Below are 19853 nucleotides of genomic sequence, written 5' to 3' on the forward strand. Positions count from 1 at the left end.
TAATAAAACATATATAGATCGATCTATCTGTATATCTACTATACCTCCATTTCTTTTCCGACAATAATAAAAAATCATATCATTTGTTGGAGATTTTATTTCTTCGTTTATTCGTACTTAGTATCTCACTTCCATAAGCGATACAAGTCTAAAAGTGTAAAACTTCGCTCCTAACAAAAAAAAAAAAAAAAAAAAGCACTTTCTATTTTCTGCTTTGAACATTGCTTAAGTTCTTGATATTTTTACGTATCAGATATGGTAGATGAAATGTTGGATAAGTTGAAGAAGAGAACCAAGCCGGACCACAAATACTATGTATGAAGTCAGTGGCGGAGATAGGGTTATAGCATGGGGGTCAATTGACACCCATGGATTTTTTAAACCTAGCTAAATTTTGATTGGTAATTGTAAATTGACCCCATTACAAAATAAAAATTGACCCCCATCAAATTTTAATTTAAGAGCAAACTACTAAATATATATCTATATATATATACTAAAAAAATGTTATATTAATTTATACTAAATATTAAGCTAAGAGTTAAACTTTACAAATAAATATACAAATAAATCTAAAATAAAAACATGAATGAATTCAACTTCAACCTAATAACTATATCTCTCGTTACTTTAGGATTTTTCCTATTTTCTTCTTTTTATAATCACCATTATCCATTGAAAATCACTTTAAAATAACATTAAGGTAAAACTTTATATATATTTTAATTTGAACTAAAATGTTTTGATGATTTTGCTCGTATATTAAGAAAAATTTCATCTTTTGATTTATTGACTTTTAAAACTATTATTGATTATGAATAATGTGAAAACGACTTCGTATAATCGTCTCGTTGATATCATTTCAATGATTGTTTAGTTTTTCAATTGAAAATATAAGCTAAATTGTGGCAAACGAGACAATAATAAATCGATTACAATATATAGTATAGTTGTGATGATATTTTTATTTTTTTCTAATAAAGTTGATATAATTTTGTATATCCAAAAAAAAATTTGACCCCTATAAACAATTTTTCTGGCTCCGCCACTGTATGAAGTTCTCTAAACTCTTTTGTGATTACTCATGAAAGCTCAGTCTCTTATCTTGCTCACGGATATGTTTATCTTGCTATTGTAAAAAACCCTTAGTAAGTTTACTGCGTTCTTTTCTTTTTATATCGGAGTTTTAGTGCGTTAAAAATATAATAATTTACTTTTTGCAATCAAAATAAAAACAAATATGGAATTTTAAATAACCAATATGGATAAGGGATTTAGGAAACAAAATCTAAAGCTACAAATTTAATAATCATATCAATTATGTTGGTAAAAATGAAGAATTTGAGCTTGTTTGAAATTTAGACGCAAAGCCAGTTATAAAAATTAATAGGCTACAAGATAAAAAAAGTTTTGACCCATTAGTTAGTAAGACAGTAAAAAGAAAAATGTAGAAAGACGGATTTGAAATCACCACTTTTACTCTTCTCTAAAGCAGATCCGGCCCAAATGGTGTGGGCTGAGGGGCAGTGGCCTATGGAACCATGAATTTTTGTAAAAAAATTAAATGAAAAAGGGTCCATATTTTTCTTAAAAAATTGTAAACTAACATGAAATTTCTAATAAATGGGCCCAAAATTTTTAAAATTATATTCTTTTACATAAAAAGACATGTATATTTTAAAAAAAAATATATACATATATAGGGCAAAAATAGTCCTAATTTTAAACGAAAATTTGAAAAAATCTCAAAAAAAATTAAGTAAGACAAAATCCAAAAACATTTTTTTGCCCAAGGGTCCAAATATATGTTGAGCCGGAACTGCTCTAAAGGCGAAAGACCAGTTCCAGTTCAGGATATTGAAAATCGTTGCCCATATGCTGGCAAATGGCAAACATGATCATCAATAACAAAGTCACAAGTGCAGTGATAATGATTTTGTACGCCAAGAGTGGATGAATCCTCCAACGCAGAGCGGAACAAGACCTCCAAACAAAATCCAGGACACAAATGCTGCTGCTTTAAGCAAAGTAGACTGGAAATCTGCATCTTCCGTTTGCATAGACAAATAAAATCAAATTAAAACAAGCTAGTAAATTCAAGTTTTAGTTTTATATTTTTTACTTACCGTAGATATATAAGTGACGATGTTGTTAAACACCGTCCCAATAAATCAGTCCACCCAAACTCGCAAGCGCACTCATGGCAGTGATCTTCACGTTATCTATTATCTTCTCCAGTAATAGATAATGTCACATACTCAAATAAATATTTGAAATTAATGAGTTCTCATGTGAAATTCACTTGCCAACCAAATTTGCTCTACAATTGAGCAGATCAATACAATAATAACAATAGGTTTCTATCCTGCGTTGACACCTCAACTTTTTAAGCTCTTCTCTCAGCTTGACACATCATTAAAATCATCATCCAATAAAAACATTTCGTTTAATAAAGCTCAAATTTCTCAGCCAATAATAATTCTCTTCGGTTCCACATCATAATTTCTCTTACTTTTTCTTTATTATTAAAAAGCTTGCTATTTAAATTTTAAAAGATATAGATACAGCCATACAGGCCAGCCCAAATAAGAATTAAAGGATTTGACCCATTACAACTGAATTTTAGTAGATAATAGAAATCTAATTTAAAAGAAACCGAATATCTATACACAAGAAAAACGTTGGGGCACGTCGGTTTAATAAAGTCACAATCTAAACCGACTTATAAATTTTTGAAAGCAAGAAAATTGCCGTAAGTTTACGAACCGACCAAAAATTTTATTAGACATAATTTTATTTGTTATGCTTTTTTTTTGTCAAATTTGTTAAGCATTCTTCTTTGATGACTTGCATTTATCCATAATAAAAGAATCGTTGCTTCCAAATCTTCATTGATGAAAGCTTTACGAGATTCTCCATCTCCGCTTCTAATTTCTATGAAATCTCTAATTAAATTCAAGAGAAACTTGAGTTAATTACGAGCTTCAATAGAAGCTTTTGTTAATTACGAGCTTCTCCATCTTCGCTTCCAGATTCTGGATCTTTTAATCTCATGCTGAGACAGTGTTGAATCAGAGAGGATTGAAGTAATTAGTTAAGTTTTCACAGGAAAAATGACGATGATGGGATGGTTTCTTACAAAGGCATGCTTATATGATTAGGTTCTTCCTTATTGTAGCTTAATATTTTGCATCTTTTTTTCTGATATTTCGGTCTGGCTTTTGAAGAGGCAAGAAAAATATGGCAACGTGTATCTTAGTGATTCAAGAATATCATAGTTTAAAGTTATGTTCTATATGTATTGTAAGACTTAAGCTAATATTTTCATAAATGGTGTATATTTTGAAGTAGTCATAAATTTTATATTCATGATGATTTGGTTGTTTGGTCCTACACTTTTTATGTATAAATAAATAGTAAAATTCCTCACTTCTGGATTTATTAGCTGCATCAATTCTTGAGATATTTTATTCTCATTTTAGAGAGTAGAAAATAAAGGAAGAAGATAAACCTCTTGGAGATGAAAGAAATATTGAAGTGCGTAGAAACAACAATTAGACCAGTCCCAGTAAAGTCAAACATATTAAATACCTAGAGATGTTAAAGCTGGGATTCCAAGACTCTATTCTTTTATAATCTTTTACATCTTGGGAGGTAAACAAGATTTTATAATCCTCTACTTAACCTAGACTAGAACAATTCCAGTGTTGCATAATTGATATAATTTGAGATTAGCTAGAAAAAGTAACTTAACGATGATTGAAACATATTCACCTTGGTAACAATTAAAGTAAAGTAAATAAATTAACATCCAATCGATATGAAGTATATGCTTTACATATTTAAATGGTTTTGTTAGAGTAAGTTCTCTCTATCAATTTAGTTACAAAATTTGCTATCTTTATCTTTTTATCATTGGTAGTTTGCATCATAAGATAACTATCCCATTGAAATATTAATTTTTTTGACAAGTGAGTTTACGAATTACATCCTTAAATGATAAGTCATGTAAATATATTCACTATGTTTGGTGTAATTTCGATTACAAACAATTGGATTTAGTTATTATAAATCATATCTATATTCAAAAAATAAAAAACACTTCAAAAAAGCATCCCGCAGCGTAGCGCGGATTTCGACCTAGTATGTAATAATGTAGTAAACACATATATCTCAAATCTCATGTGGATGTAAGTATTTTCACTTTTCTTTTTCTCAAATGTTAACTAGTTCTTATAGTTTTAATATGAAATAGAGTTTTAATGGTGTAAGTGAAAAATGTGAAAAAATGTACAAAATATGTTATTTACTTATTTGAATCATTTTCATTGGATTGCTTTCATCTTGGTTAGATTGATTATTTGCTACAATGTTAATCTTGATCGCATCTACTTCTTTTCATCCTAATCTACTTCTTTACAAAACAAGTAAAGCATTCTCTTTTGTCACTAATAACATTATTTATTGATCGTTGCTAAAAATAAAACTTAAGTCTGGATCATCATCAAACAAAACAAGTTGGTCAGCATCCTTCTTTGCATCATGATACTTATTCCTTCCTGCAAAATTCAGATACTATCAGCTCACAAATCGGGAATGAACCCTTCCGCTAGAATTGAAACCAGTCCTCCAACTATTACCCATGGGAGTGAATTGAGCCCTTTAAGTAGGGTTGGCTTGACTTTTGCACCTTTGTCATGTACAATTAAACAAAATGAAATTCAAAGTTAACATTACCAACACTAACTATTACTAGTAAACTCTATAAAAGTAGATGATCTATTCATTCTAAACAAGTTATTTGATCAGGTCATGCATCAAAAATGTCTAAACATCTAAAAAAAATCCATGAACAAAAGACAAAATTTGTAACATCCAGAGACTGTATCCTAGCATCTCAAGACGATTCCTCCTCTTTCATATATATCACGCTTTGAAAAATTTCTAGAAAATCGTGAAACGAACTTTGTCAAAAGATTAATTTCACGAAGACAACACATGTAGATACATCATTCTAAATTATCTTGATTAAATCATGCACCAAAAATGTCTAAACATCTAATAACCCATAAACAAAAGAGAAATTTTTAACCTCTAGAGCATGAATCGAACCATCTCCAGTCAGCTTAGAACTAAGACTGGATTATATATTCAGTCTTAACAAGATTATCCAGTTCCTAATTTCCTATATTATATATATATATATATAATATATATATATATATAATATATATATATATATATATATATATATTCGGTTTAGAACAAAAATAAAACCAATAGAAGCTTCTTGATCACGTCTCTGTTTCCCATTCCCCAAATTAGAAGCTTCCTTGGTCAGTTCAACAATTGTATTTGTAATAGCATCTCTTCATCACAAAGTCATTACCAAATCCAGCGCTATTGTTTTGTCAACAAATTCAAACGATCAGCAACAATAAAGATGAAATTACCTTAGTAATCTTTCCTTGTTCTTCGTTTTGCCAACAATCACAGAAAATTACAGAAACCAAACCATCACAAGATTGTTAATCTTATATAAAACACTATGTAAAGTAAAGCGAAACCTTACCATAAGAAGAAGAACATGACAATGCTTCTAAAATCAATTCTATAGTACTAATTAACTCTTAAAATTATTAATTATTAAATTTCGAATTTCTGCTTACATACCAAAGACAAAAAAAAAGAAGCAAATTACTTATAACAAAAAAAATCAACAAAATTGGCCTTTGACTCGTTTCAACTAAACCCCAAAAAAAAAAACCTTTTTGACAGCAAATATCTCTCTGTTCACAGTTACCTGTCTGGTTTGCAAGTTATTATTAAAAAAAAAAAAAGAATTTGAAGTTTTCTTTTCAAAAATTGAAGCTCAATTCAAAATGTTTCCAAATTCTGATAGAAAAAATAACAATCAAAATTCTTGAGAAAGTCACAGAGATTTCGATTGCATATTAAAGCTATATAGCTACACTGTGAAATGCTTTCCACGGCGGCTGAGGAAGATCCTGAAGGAGGAAGAAGAAGAGACCCTAATAACGGCGGCGAGACGACGACGGCGACGACACCGGACCTGCGATGGAGATCGTGGATAATCCCAATAGTAGTGATTGCAAACGTAGTCGTTTTCATTGTTGTAATGTACTTCAATGATTGTCCTCACAAAAGCCATCATTGTCTCGCAAAGTTCCTCGGACGTTTCTCATTTGAGTCTTTCAAGTCCAATCCTCTTCTAGGTCCTTCTTCCTCTACGTGAGTCCTTCTCTCTCACAACATTGTAGCAATTTGATTTCGTTTTCAAGTTTAGTTTTTGTGATCTGGGTTTGTGAATTTAGGATTGTAAATTTCAGATTTTAGTCAAAGCCACAATTTTTGCCAAAACAAAGATTGTAATTTCAGAGACAACAACTCTTAGTCATGTTGCAGTAGGGTTGGTTCTTGAGTATGCATTAGGTTTGGTTTTGAATTGATCTATGAGTTTGTAGGTTGGAGAAAATGGGAGCTTTGGCATGGGGGAAAATAGTTCACAAGCGTCAAGTGTGGAGACTCTTTACATGTATGTGGTTGCACGCTGGTGTTATTCATTTGCTAGCAAACATGTGTTGTGTTGCCTTCATTGGAGTTCGTCTCGAGCAGCAGTTTGGTTTTGTTCGAGTCGGGACGATCTACCTTGTATCGGGTTTCTGCGGGAGCATATTATCTTGTTTGTTTCTTCAGAATGCTATATCTGTTGGTGCCTCAAGTGCTTTGTTTGGCCTTTTAGGAGCAATGTTATCTGAATTGTTAATCAATTGGACTACTTATGACAATAAGGTATGCGCAGAAAACTCGCACTGAATCATCTAAATTTAGCAACCTGACCATTTCTTGGTTGGTTGATTCTGTTTTTTTCTCTTGTTTTGTAGGGTGTGGCTTTAGTAATGCTTTTGGTGATTGTTGGTGTTAACTTAGGATTAGGAACACTTCCTCCTGTCGATAATTTTGCTCACATTGGAGGTTTCTTAGGCGGTTTTCTTCTCGGTTTTCTTCTCTTGATACATCCGCAGTTCGAATGGGAGGAAAACCGAGTTTCTCTTATGCCTGGTACCATTGTTAAACCGAAGTACAACACTTGCCAACTCGTGCTTTGCATAATTGCATCCATCGTTTTTGTCGCCGGGTAAGCTTCAGAACTTTCTTAAATCACTCATAATACCAACTACCATATCTTTTCATGCTGGTTAAGCTTCAGAACATTTGTTATGTCTAGAAAGATTTGGTGTTTGATTGGTTTATCTCCAATGTGCAGGTTTACTTCTGGGTTGGTGATATTATTCAGAGGAGATAACTTGAACAGATATTGTAAGTGGTGTCATAAACTAAGCTACTCCTCTAAATCCCAATGGACATGACGTTTTCTTTTCATTTTTCTTAGTGTTAGATTTTTTTTGTAATTATACCAATTTTGTCTATTGTACCTCTGGTTTCCTTCATATTCAGAAATTTTTTTAAAACAACCAAAATGTAGGCAAATGGCAGAGCTTTATAGAGATGCAAACATTTTGATTAAGCAAGTTTTATTTGCATTTTAGATTAAATCCACTTAGCTCCAAACTACAAACCAAGAAAATTAGCAGCAAAGCTCAATCCACTGATCTACAACAAAACCAGGTTAACTAGTCCAACAACGTTCCTCAGTACCTATACCCAATAGGCATCCCAAGACGGTCCAACCGACCTGAACCGGGATAAGCCTTGTTCATAAAACTAGTATGCAGAGCAGAGCCTTTTTGGGGACCTGACTTTGTATCACCACAGTATGGCACATCGACAAATCCAAACCGTTTCGATGAAGCCCGCTCGTAATATAACTGTGGTCGAGACTTCGGGGCACTTGCAGATCGGGCCTTAGCCCTAGAGGACTCTGTACAAGCCATATAGCTTGGATGGTCACCGTCACAGCAGCTTTTTGTGCAATCGCTCGGTGCTATAGAACTAGCAGTGAAAGCACTGCGTTTGCTTCTAGAAGTACCTGAGTATAACTGAGGACTGTTCTCTGCAGTGCAAAACTGGCTTGTGATCTCTTCATGCGACGAGGACGGGCTAAAGGGCGTGGCAAACACTGGTTCAGACAGGCCACCATTGTCTAGGATGAGGTGGGATGAGTAGAACATGTCTGGTCTGCTGCGTCTTGTGTAAGAACTGATGTGTTTCCTGTCGATTTGAAGAATCTTTTCTTCTTCGTCCGTGGCTGAAAATGTTTCTCTGTGAGCAGTGTAAAGTCTGTTGTTGTCACTTGCCTTAGAACCATTCCTCTGAAAATTATAATCCAATCTATTAGATTTGGGGTAATGTAAGAGTCACAGATAACGATTGTTAAGAGTGAAATGGATGAGCCTAACATGGGTTCAATAATGAGAAACATATAAACCAATTCTCAATATCGGATTTTTCAAAAGCGATGTTCGTAACTTATGGGACACATAAGCAGCAAAACAAGGAAAATCAAACAGAAATTGATAATTTAATACCTTAAAAAGATGAGAATGACCAAGCTTGGAGCTGCGAGAAGAGATCGAATGCTCGAGTTTTTCCGGCGTTGGTGGACCCTTGAGGAAAAACAGAGTTGTTAAAAAGGGACCTTGAACTAAAAAAACATGTTTTATGTTAAAAAGGAACATCTTAACGGATTTTACAAGGCTTACAGGGTTTTGGAATTGAGAAGACTTGGTGTTGTTGGATTGAGAAGAAGAAGATTCAGGCGTGACAATAACCCGAGTGGCACGGACTCGAGCCTGAGCTCGAACCAAAGCATGCATCCTGCGCAGATGGACCGACATTCTCTTTCTTTCGATATGGCCTCTAACTATCGCTTGAAGCCTAACCAAACCCTTGAGTGCCCTTAGCGCTCTCTTTGCCTACAATTAAATTAATCAAACAATCACAAATTGCTTTAAAATGGAGATAGAGCCAATAATCACCAGATCATATTCTAAATATCAACTCTAAAAAAAAACTAGAGTCTTGACCCTTAAGCTCAAGCTCTCATTATGGACAGGACCACAAAAGCATATTGAAATTTGAAAAAGCATTACTTTTGATAGAAGTTGGCGCCAAAAGAAAGGGAAACAAAAAACAAGTTGACCTATAAGGAAATTGAACTTTTGAAATATTCACGAGGAATTCAACAAAAATTAAATAGAGGGACATAAATAAAAACATTTACATGTATATTCACTCTCTCTACGAGACGAAAGATGAATCGACTATTAATGAACAATGCGACTTTTATGTCTATGAGTACACATTAGGGTGTGAATTGTCTTACACACTATACACTATTATCTTTAAAACCCTCCAAATAAAAAATAAAATGTAAAATTCGCCATAAACTATAAAGTCTAAAGTTCAATAGGCATGCATCGGAACATTAATAGACATATATATTAACTACATAGTCTAGATAGAGGCTATAAAATATAGAGAATGAACTGAAATATAGACTAATTATAGCAGCCAGCATTCATTTCACCATGTTATTTATACAGTGGTCCAGACTCCAGTGAATAAAATTCACTAACCAAGAGAACAAAAGTACGACCACTTCTTCCTATTGGTTGATGTTAACTGATTTTCGACTAAGTATTTTTATTTTTTAGACAAATCTTATACTAACTCGTAATTAATTAATTGGGAAAAACTTAGCATTAAACTTGTTGAGGATCGAATTCATTAGAAGAATGGATATAAAATAATAAACATCCTCTACACTGTTCGGACCGGAATTAATTTAAGGGTCGGTTAAACTGAAAAGTGAAAACAATCTCTAACCGGTGAATATAAAATAAGGAAAAAAAAGTAAATACAATTTGTTTTATCCACAAAGCAAATTACTTTATAGTTAATTCATACAAAGAATATTCAAGTGCTCTACTAAAGTAAATAAAAAAAAAAAAAAAATGAGAATATAGAAGGTTAATTGTCCTATCATTCGTCTAGGGAAGTGGAAGCAGCAGAAGATTTACGACATCGAAAAATGTTATCTCGACGATAATCCCCGTGAGTTTTAACAATCCATAACCATTTTTATACATTCTTATTCCTAATTAAAAGTATAATAATCATGCAAAATCGTGTATAAGAAACAAAATTATTCAGCTGTCGATAAAAACAAAAAAAATTATACTTTCTTTCAAAGAAATTATGAATCTCTATTTTGCTAAGATATTTTATAAACGAGTAAAATAGTAAATATCAGAGTATTAGATAATTGTATATAGTATAGTTGTAATACAGAGACAGAAAATTACCAAGTATCCGCGAAATGTAGATTGTATCTTAATCACCGCAAGTTCTTCACGGCCGTCTCCATAAAACTTGCTAACATGCGCCACCACGTCGTCGAATCCGTCACTAAACCGCGCCTTAACAGGACTTCGCGTCGACCTCCCACTCGTGCTCGTGAGCCTGACGACCGCAGCAGCAGCATTAGCGGCGGCGACGGCAGCTTCAGCAACCGCAGCAGTCGCAGCAGCCACCGCAATCGCATGCTTGTCCGAATCCTCGCCTCCCTCGTCCTCCCACATCGGCTTCTGTTTCCGCCGTCGTCTCGGAGACGACTGGAGGTGCGACGGAGGAGGAGGCGTAGTATTAGGTAGCGGCGGAGTAGGAGGAACTTGATTCGTTGTTGCGGTTTCCTTTTCGCGTTTGGATTTGACGAAACTCCATCGGCGTTTTGGATTAGAGGAAGTTGACCGAGAAGGCGTCTCAACGGATGGATCCGGATAACCCGAGTCGGGTTTTTTGACTCCGAAGAGACTCCTAAACCACCGTGAAGCTTTTCCCATTGCAAAAGAAACTAACTTGACAAATCAAACGACAACGTTTCTTCTCGCCGGAGTTTTGGAGAGAGAGAGAGACAACAAAAGAGAGCTTTGTAATAAGAGTTAAGTACTCGCAGCAGTATCATCAAACAGTGTTATAATTAGTACCACACGCCTCACTCGCGCGTGTGTCTCACTCTCTATCTCTCTTCTCCCGGGAAATTTCGTTATTTCTTCACATTGTTTATTTTCGTCGTGTAATTTCCGTGTACTCACTACTCACTAGTGTTAGTGTAGTATCATCCCAAAAAAATCCAATGTAAATGAAACACATTAGTCGAACAAAGAAAAATGAAGCACATTATTATGAGACTAATTCAATTTCCTCTGAATCCGAATCTACATGTAAAGATTTTATTTAATTTGAAAAATGGTTACACTATTTGGTCATGTGAATCTGAGGAAATAAAATTGTGAGGAGTCCTAAAGAACAGAGAGATGAGAAAAAGCGTCAATACTTTTAGAGGACCACACTACTACGGACCCCATAACGGATGGCGTCACTTGTATGGGTCCATCGCCGTAATCCAATGACTATCGTTAATAATCCATCCATGATCACGTTTTCGTTGGTCCCTACTCCGTTTTTCGTCTCTTAACGTAATAGCGCCGTCCGTTGCTACGTCGTTTTGTGTAGTGGGCAATCGAAGTAGGAATGCAAATTCTTTCACTATTTTGACATTTGTGTGTTCTTGTTTTTGTTCTTCTCTTGTCTTTCAAACATAAATGTATATGTATGTTATAGGAGTAGGACAAAGAGAAAAATTGTTTGTTACTATCAGATTTATATGGAGGTTAATATTTTGGACTGTAGAGTGAGATATTATTGCATAACAAATAGTATATTTTTGTGACTAGTTATTTTCGCCGAATACGATTGGAGATTGGATTGGTTATAGTTGTACGAATGAAAACTACGTAGTTTATCTACATATACTAATTCACAAAACTACATGGCCATTGAAATATCAAAACAATAGACAAGAAATTTGTCCAAAATACTTAAATTACAATAGATACAAGGATATTTTCCGAGGAGAGATGCAGACTCCTATTCGTATATACTGGATTTTATAGCTTCTGTCAGAATTCAGAAATCTTGCTTTTAAACTAAATAAGCTAATTAACCAAAAAGAACTTAGGATCACTAAGTTGAGTGGTAAATAAGCATATGTTTCAAATGCATAACGATAATTAAGAAATGAACAAGCACTATTAACAAAATATGTCTTTATGTAATCATAATGAATCCTAAGGTTCACGTGTACTACTTTAGAGAATCTAACTCGTAGTCGTAAAAAGGCCAAAAGAAATGGACCGACAATTAATCCACTGGAATCTTCGGTATGTCTCATGCAATGAGAAAAAGACAGGACAAAGACTCAGAGAGACGAAGAGACATCAGACTAAACGGCCGTTACGATTTTGCCACGTGTCATACAAGTACAAAAACTTGAGCCTGCATGAATCTTAGTTAGTCGTATATAGTAGACTGCGAGTGGACGGTGGTTCTTTAGCTTTTTACGGATTTGTTGACTTTAGTCAACAGCTTCTCGTGTATGAACTCGTTCGTTCGTGTCTCCTCGCATTCTATCTCTAATTTAATTCAGTCAAAATTATCAGAGGAATTGTTGTTTCACCCAAAAGTAACATTTGTTGGGCAAAGTATTGATGTTATAGTAATAATGCAAGTTGATCAATCATAGAGTTGAAGCATGAAATCTGGATAGAAACGAAACTAATCGATGAAGATTATAATTTATTAATAAAGAAACAGAGGTTCACAAGTTTTCTGTCCATTTCTTATGACGAGATTTACATGCTTATATAGACTAGCTATCGAATCTTTACATCAATGATTTCTATACATAAGCAAAACAATATTAACTGAGCAGATCTTGTGGAGCATTACTGATATTGCGAGATTGTCTTGTTGCACAAACATCTTGACGACCAATGATTAACAAGATTAGATGCATCCAAATTTTAGTTTCACTTTTTGAAATGAGATTGCAAAGAAAATGTGAAACTCATTTATAAGATTAATATCGTTAGTTGTTGCGTTCAAACTTTCACGCCATGCAAATAAAAAATATTAGATTACTATAGATCCAACAATACAAGCGATTATGGAATGGTTTCATTTGGTTGGTACATGGTATACATAAATAGGACAAGGCGATTGGTTATGGTTATTAATCCCTTCCATACAATTCGCACATATGACATAAGATATATATATATATATATATATATATATATATATATATATATTTTTTGATAACTCAGGGTAGATCCTAAGCCTCTGGAGGGGCTCAGACTAATCTATGTGAGAAGTGCAGTCCATGGATACACCCTATCTCCGGATATACAAATGGGCCGAAAGCAAAGATCCATATCTATGTGGATGTCCATAAACAATGTGTTGGAGTTTCACAAAGCAGGTAGATCGAACTTGAGACGTGTTGGCGCCTCAAACCCGTCTTCTTACCACTAGACCACAAGATCCTGGACCATAAGATATAATTTGAGATAATAAAATTTAAGAATATATGAATAGGAATGCACTGAAAACTCTACCTTGGATTAATTTAGTATATATTCTATTTGTTATAAAAAATTATTCCATTTATTCTTCCTTGTTTCGTTTGGTTTTGGGATTAGATTTTTCAGTCAAAAGGAAAATTTAGAAACCAACTAACTAAACTAAACCAGAATCAGTATGTCTAAAAATAAATAAATAAAAACTTTACTGACCTATAAAAAAGAATTTCAAGCATAACAAATTAGTACTGAGTTTAGTCATGGTTTTCTGTTAAGTCAACACTGACATTAATTCCTATCATGAGCATCAATCATACCTAATCAACACTTTCTTACAAGAAAAAAGTGAAAGATTCCATCTTTGAAACTTTAATCTGATCTAATTCTGATAGATAAATTTTAATATTAATGACTTTATATTCTATCACTGTATTACGGTGACGGAGTATCCCCTACAAGATTCCGCTTGGGTCATCAAATCAATCACACATGATATAAAAGGTAAGAAATTGGCGTCAGAAAATATAGAAGAAATTTCAATTGAAATGTTAAACACTACGAAATACATACAAGGCAAAAGAGCAAAGAAGTCTTAAAAGTTTATATGTCTAGAGGTCACAAGCATGTGTTGTAAACTAAATATTACTATGCAACTCGATGTGATTTGTTCTGACCTAACCAGACAAGCAGACAAATATTTTCATTCCCCCAAAATTTTCTTCCTTTTTCAATACTTCTCTAAACCCACATGCATGCACACATACTCGGTATGTAATAGACAGACCCATCTTTTTTTTTTTTTGTCATCTCAATTTTATTAAAAAACTAAAGTAAGGTACAAGTTGAAATACATATCTCGGCAGACAAACATAATGTCTCCAGAAACTTAGCCCAAAAAAGGGAAACAAAACCCCAACAGAACAGGGAAAATAATTTAGACAACCATTAAGCAAACGATAGAGACAAATATGTAAAGAGGAGGAACTGCGAAAGAAAATATGAAACCCAATCACTATTTGAACAAGGAACTAGAGCTGTTGGGGCTCTAGTTGAACAAGGAACTAGACCCAAGCACTATAGACAGACCCATCTATGTATCCTTTTTTTTTAATATACAATTAGTAACTGCGTCAATTTCAAGATGCTGAATTGAGGAACTACGAATAAAGATTGAAAATTTTGAAAAATAAAGTTTCGTTTAGGGTTCTGAGTTCTGACGACTCTTTTATAGTAGGTGCTGAGAAGCTACAGAGGACGCAGTGATAGGAAGCTGTAATAAGAGAATAATAAAGCAAAAGAAGCAATGCCTACGAATTGTCACTCTTCTCCTTCTCTTACGCCATAAAACAAACCAACTACATTACAAATCACTACAAGACACCATCAATCTCACAGTTTTTTTTTTTTCGTATTTCTCTTTTTCACCCTTTTATTTCTTAAATTACATCTGGGTCCTCCTCTGCCTTTTTAGATCCCATTTTACAACATTACTCATACACCGAAGAACGAAACCAGATTTTATCATAAATAGTTTAACTAAACTAACCTAAGATGCTATTGTATATATTACTTTGATTCAGTTATTTTGCTCTCTTTCTTTTAATGAAAATATATAGTAGTTTGGTATAACACAATGAAACATTTGTATAAGTGATCAGGACGATGATTTCTTTTTCCTTCACGTCCTTTGCTTTGTGAACTATTCTTTAACCATGTACTGTTTACCTTCTCAATCGTCGTCTTCTTGCGCACCTGACCCTGGTTTGCGGAACAGGCTCATCATCTGACTAATTAGTTCCTCAAACGACGGCCGTTTTGCTGGATCACTGTTTCGAGAATTTAGAACAAAGATTGTGTTAAAACGCCCCTCCAAAGTTTTGAGGGTGTATTTGATGGAACAATTTCTATAATATCTTCTTACGTTTGCCAACAATCCTGTATTATGGATGCGATCCGGGGATTTAAACCTTCTGGTAAGTCTAAACGTCGATCCATGAACCCGACAACTCCAACAACCTAATTAAACGTTGATAGGATTTACTATACTCTCATCATTAAGCTATACTCTCATAAGGACAGAATCAAAGAGGTACCTGAATAGAGTTTAGACGGTCCCATGGTATTAAAGTAGTCATTAGCTCCCATAAGATGACTCCGAAGCTGAACACATCACACCTATTACACCGAAAGTATTTGATTTTTTAGTCCAAAAGATGTTCACAAGTTATAGAATAATGTAGTCAAAAAGAGAACAAGAAAGGGTTAATATTATATCGAACGTACTTCTCATTCGAAGGCTCACTTCTGAGAACTTCAGGAGCCATCCACTGCGGCTGCACATAGAAAAAATGAAAAATGTTTAGTAACAGAAATCCAAGAATGTTTTGTGGATTATAAGAATCAGAAATGGCTTTTGTGAAACATTACAGTTCCTTTCCCAGATTTAGTACTTAAGAAGGTTGCGTTCTTCCACTTTGACAACCCAAAGTCTCCAACCTAGAAAAGAAAGAGTTGTAAGTAAGTGAGATAATAAGCTAATTTTACAACTCTTCATGAATGCGACTTAAGGAAAATGAAGCCCTTGTACCTTGACATTCCAGTTTCTGTCCACGAGTAGATTGGAAGATTTCAAGTCTCTATGTACTATTGGTGGATTTCTACGGTGTAAGTAATTCATTCCCCTAGCCTGCAACAACAACAACAAGGAACCCAGATTCGCTCAGCCTTTCATATATTTTCCTTTCAGTGTAAGGAAGGTCTTTGGAAGATCAGAGTCTTACAACATCAAGGGCCATCCTTAAACGACGTTTCTTGTCCAATGGCTGGTTCGTATTATGAAGTATTTTGAAGAGACTCCCTCTATCATCAAATCGGAAATAAATAAATTAACACAGGGTATTAATCTGCAATTTCTTGCGGCATAATATAACACACTCAATAAGGAGAAAAAATACTTCCAGATCCAGAGGTCAATAATCTCACCTTGGCATATACTCCATGATTATGGCAGATTTTTCTTCTGTGCACACCGCTCCCATAAATAACAGCACATTCGGGTGTCTCAGTTTCTTCATAATGTTGATCTGAAGACATTGATCCCAACTGGTTTATTTTGTCTGGCACAGATGATTTCTCCACACACTTACAACAGCAGAGAGAATCAGAGAACCAAATATGTGTACCTCTTTTTTGCACTCCGTCAAAGTCATCACATTGTAATCACCCTCGAAGTAAACCTTAATAGCAACATCCTGGTCCAGAATGACTGGACTAGTTAATTACATATGTGCACTAATACAAGAACCATCTTTGAATTATCTTTAAACTACAGAAAACTTACCGATCCATTCCAAACTCCACGATGAACCGCAGCAAATGAACCTGCGAGCAAATATAACGCATCAGAAATACTTGTAATCTGACTTAAACATTCAAGACACTGATTTGTATTGAATCTGCAAATCTAAAACGTGAAAACGAGTGTAAGACTTTGGTAAACGAAATACACCTCGTCCGACCTCCTCCCCAAGTTGTAGATCTTCCCATCGTATATCACATGACGAATCGGTAACTAATCTATTATTCCCTTGGTTGGCAGGACTTTGTCGCCTACCGATGTTAACTCCAAGAATTGGCAAGGGATCGTCACAAGGACGAGTATTCCAAGCATCTTCTATCTCACCAGTTAGGTCCGACATTTTTGTTCCCCGCATGCCAGACACCAAACCACTCTCTAGTCCTCTGGGAGGTTTCCCTTGTCCCAGGTTCCCAATATACTCAAAGCGGTCTCCATTGTGTATCAAACCGTCAGCTCCATTCCCATAGACATCTGAAAATCTAATTTCAGCCCTTTTTGGTTTTCCATTGCCGTTGTCTCTGAAAGCCGTGCAGGTAACTGCATTAGAAGCCTTAGAACTAGCTCCACTGCCACATGCTGACTTATTTATACAATTTCCTAAGATAGGCTCATTATCTTCATTTCCTTGGCTGCCACTAATCTTCCTTTGCAGCTTTCCCAAAAACTTATCCGCCTACACTAGTAAATAAGCAGATTCAGCTTATAACATGATACAATAATTGTTCAAACAAATGTCAATGTGTCTTGTTTAAGTCGACAAAAATACTTACTAGTGAGCCATACTTCTCGAAAGTTGAAGAGGCAACAACCGGAACATTTTCATCTCGGCTCCTAGAATTTTGATTTGCATTGAAGGAATCATCTCCATTTCTCTGTGGTAAAAGCTTCGAAGCCTTATTGGTTTGTGCACAAAACAGCAAAACAACCAATCATTCATCTTCCACACTTTATAAAAAAAAAAAGGACAAGAAACTTCGAACATTCAGGACGTGAGAGTTACCAGGTTTGAAATAACAGTTGATGAATACTGTGGGACAACTGGAACCTGTGATGCTACAGCAATCTGAGGCCTCGGGAGGTGCCACTGATGCTTTCTCAAATTTGATTCATGTCTATTATTACTACGAGCTTGCTGTTGATGCTCATTACTTAGTGGATGCATCCTATTGAAAAGTGTTGCATCGCTCGAGACAGTAACGACACCAACCAGCTCACCGTTTTCATACACAGGGCTTTTAGTCACCAACGCCATGAATAGTTCACCTGTTTTCTTCTGAAACGGAAACTGACCAGTCCAAGTCTCTCCACGGCAAACCCTGTTCCTGATACCAGTAAGGGAATTACGGTATTCTTCGGTTACAAGCACATCAATTGTTCTGTAGCCAACAACTTCCTCAGCATACCAGTGGTACAGATTCTCAGCAGAACGACTCCTGAATATATAAAAAAAGTCTCTTCACTCAGAAACATATAGTAAATGTCCACTTGCATATATACAAAGAACCGCTATATAATCACAAAAAGGAACAAAATCTTCACTCCTAAGCCGATTAAGATATTCAACTCTAGAATTTTCAACTGTAAAATTCACTAAATGAACTAAAATCACCAGAGAAAACACATCATGACACATAATTTCAATGGAGCAGTAATTAGAAGAACTATAAGCTCCTGATTTAACCAAAACATCTACAAGCACCATAGATGAAGACGAAGAACTTATGAGGCTCACCAGAATGTAATTTCTCCAGACGCAGCAGATGTTACATGAATCGCGTGTCCCATTGAATCCATCAAAGTCCGATACGCACTATCAGCGAAATAGAATCCTGAAACTGCTCTCTCCCAAGTCGCCGTCGGATTATCCCAGGAATCCGCCGCCTCCGCCTCTGTCTCCGCCGCCGATTCCTTGCCGGTTCGACTCTCATCCTGAAGCAATAAGTCATCCACATCCTCCCTTAGTCTCGCTTGACTCGTCTCCATTCTCTGACACCACTCCACCAAAACCTGGTAGAGACTCGATTCCGAGTTGTTTCCGGCCATCGTACTCGCCGGTGACTCTGTTTGAGCAGTCGCATCAAGATCCGACTCTGATAAAATTCACAAATTAAAATATAATTTAAAATGTTGTATTCCCTCATTGTTTATTATTTTTCAGCTGCTTCTTAATCACTCGTGACGCCATAATTAACAAACCCAGCTACTAAATAAACACTACGACGCATTAAGCTTACGCCACGTGTCTTCCTGCTAATAGGATGCTGCCACTTGTAGAATTGCCGATGAAATTGAGATAATAGACGAATTTGTCAGCATTTAGAAGTGGTGATTGACGAAATTGACTTTGATAAGAACTTGTAATTACGATATAGCCATGTAAGTGAATGTGTCCGTAACTCAAAAGTTCAAGTCGAATGAAGGACAATAACAATTAATTATAGTTGAACTGAAATAAAATCAATTATTATTAGTAGTCTTCAAATCATTGTAAAATATGAGTAGTCTATTTTCCATAAGGTTCTCAGGGAAGGAAAGTTTTAATAATTCGAGTCACTTGGATTTGTTTCAATTTGTCTAAACTCTAAACACTTATTTGTTTCTTTTACTACAAACGAGAGCATGACATTTCCTTAGTTTAAAGGCACTATATAGAGAGGTATGTGTTTGATTGTGTTGTTTGGGGACGTTTTTGGAAAGCCACAACAATACTACGTTGAATTGAGGACATTTTTAGATTTTGGTTTTGGTTTCTATTTTGTTGGGCCTTGAAGCCTTTACACTTTTAAGGCTTATTTCCATATATTTAAGTAGGCTTGGGTAAATGTACCAAACGGAAACTGAAGCAAAAAAAATTGAAATAATTATAACTGAATTGGTATCGAATCGAAATATCCGAAATACAATTATATTTTCAAAATAATTAGTTATATATAGACCAAATAATCAAAAAATATTTGAAAATATGTAAAAATAGTTAAAATACTAAAAAAAAACCGAAATATATCCAAAAATATCCGAAAATATTCAAAAATAACCGAAATATCCGAAAATATCCTAAACAAAATAACCGAATGGATACTAAATTATAA

At 34.7% G+C, this 19853-nt stretch overlaps 3 protein-coding genes across 3 annotated transcripts; 1 reads left to right on the top strand and 2 right to left on the bottom strand.

The window, feature by feature from the left end:
- Positions 1-5837: 5837 nt before the first annotated feature.
- Positions 5838-7488, top strand: LOC9305863 (RHOMBOID-like protein 7). The gene is made up of 4 exons (XM_002867687.2): positions 5838-6252; positions 6486-6813; positions 6906-7159; positions 7289-7488. The coding sequence occupies exons 1-4, from the start codon at positions 5981-5983 to the stop codon at positions 7389-7391; spliced, it is 957 nt and encodes a 318-aa protein (XP_002867733.1). The 5' UTR covers positions 5838-5980; the 3' UTR covers positions 7392-7488.
- A 33-nt stretch (positions 7489-7521) lies between these two features.
- On the bottom strand, positions 7522-11020 carry LOC9303806 (protein IQ-DOMAIN 14). Its single transcript, XM_021017792.1, has 4 exons — positions 10290-11020; positions 8685-8897; positions 8511-8588; positions 7522-8294 (listed from the first exon to the last, which is right to left on the bottom strand). Exons 1-4 carry the CDS (start codon positions 10824-10826, stop codon positions 7674-7676), a joined length of 1449 nt encoding a protein of 482 aa, XP_020873451.1. The 5' UTR covers positions 10827-11020; the 3' UTR covers positions 7522-7673.
- A 3690-nt stretch (positions 11021-14710) lies between these two features.
- LOC9305864 (proline-rich receptor-like protein kinase PERK5) lies at positions 14711-18933 on the bottom strand. Its single transcript, XM_021017662.1, has 14 exons — positions 18497-18933; positions 17765-18197; positions 17535-17657; positions 16915-17437; positions 16747-16787; positions 16589-16657; positions 16389-16489; positions 16187-16265; positions 15994-16092; positions 15834-15902; positions 15690-15739; positions 15500-15581; positions 15328-15422; positions 14711-15232 (listed from the first exon to the last, which is right to left on the bottom strand). The coding sequence occupies exons 1-14, from the start codon at positions 18805-18807 to the stop codon at positions 15136-15138; spliced, it is 2172 nt and encodes a 723-aa protein (XP_020873321.1). The 5' UTR covers positions 18808-18933; the 3' UTR covers positions 14711-15135.
- Between the last annotated feature and the right edge of the window lie 920 nt (positions 18934-19853).

The sequence above is a fragment of the Arabidopsis lyrata genome (assembly GCF_000004255.2).
Source record: "Arabidopsis lyrata subsp. lyrata unplaced genomic scaffold ARALYscaffold_7, whole genome shotgun sequence".
Classification (NCBI taxonomy): Eukaryota; Viridiplantae; Streptophyta; class Magnoliopsida; order Brassicales; family Brassicaceae; genus Arabidopsis; species Arabidopsis lyrata.

Bases quoted from the DNA above. Each gene is read 5' to 3' on its own strand.
- LOC9303806 (XM_021017792.1), bottom strand. From the start codon at position 10,826: ATGGGAAAAGCTTCACGGTGGTTTAGGAGTCTCTTCGGAGTCAAAAAA. The intron at 8,898-10,289 runs GTAATTTTCTGT...ATTTAATTGTAG, and splicing joins CTACATTTCGCGGATACTTG to GCAAAGAGAGCGCTAAGGGC. The intron at 8,589-8,684 runs GTAAGCCTTGTA...TTTTTCCTCAAG, and splicing joins CTTCTCAATTCCAAAACCCT to GGTCCACCAACGCCGGAAAA.
- LOC9305863 (XM_002867687.2), top strand. From the start codon at position 5,981: ATGCTTTCCACGGCGGCTGAGGAAGATCCTGAAGGAGGAAGAAGAAGA. The intron at 6,253-6,485 runs GTGAGTCCTTCT...ATGAGTTTGTAG, and splicing joins CTAGGTCCTTCTTCCTCTAC to GTTGGAGAAAATGGGAGCTT. The intron at 7,160-7,288 runs GTAAGCTTCAGA...TCCAATGTGCAG, and splicing joins TCCATCGTTTTTGTCGCCGG to GTTTACTTCTGGGTTGGTGA.
- LOC9305864 (XM_021017662.1), bottom strand. From the start codon at position 18,807: ATGGCCGGAAACAACTCGGAATCGAGTCTCTACCAGGTTTTGGTGGAG. The intron at 16,788-16,914 runs GTGTATTTCGTT...ATTTGCTCGCAG, and splicing joins TGGGGAGGAGGTCGGACGAG to GTTCATTTGCTGCGGTTCAT. The intron at 15,582-15,689 runs GTACGTTCGATA...TCGGTGTAATAG, and splicing joins AGTGAGCCTTCGAATGAGAA to GTGTGATGTGTTCAGCTTCG.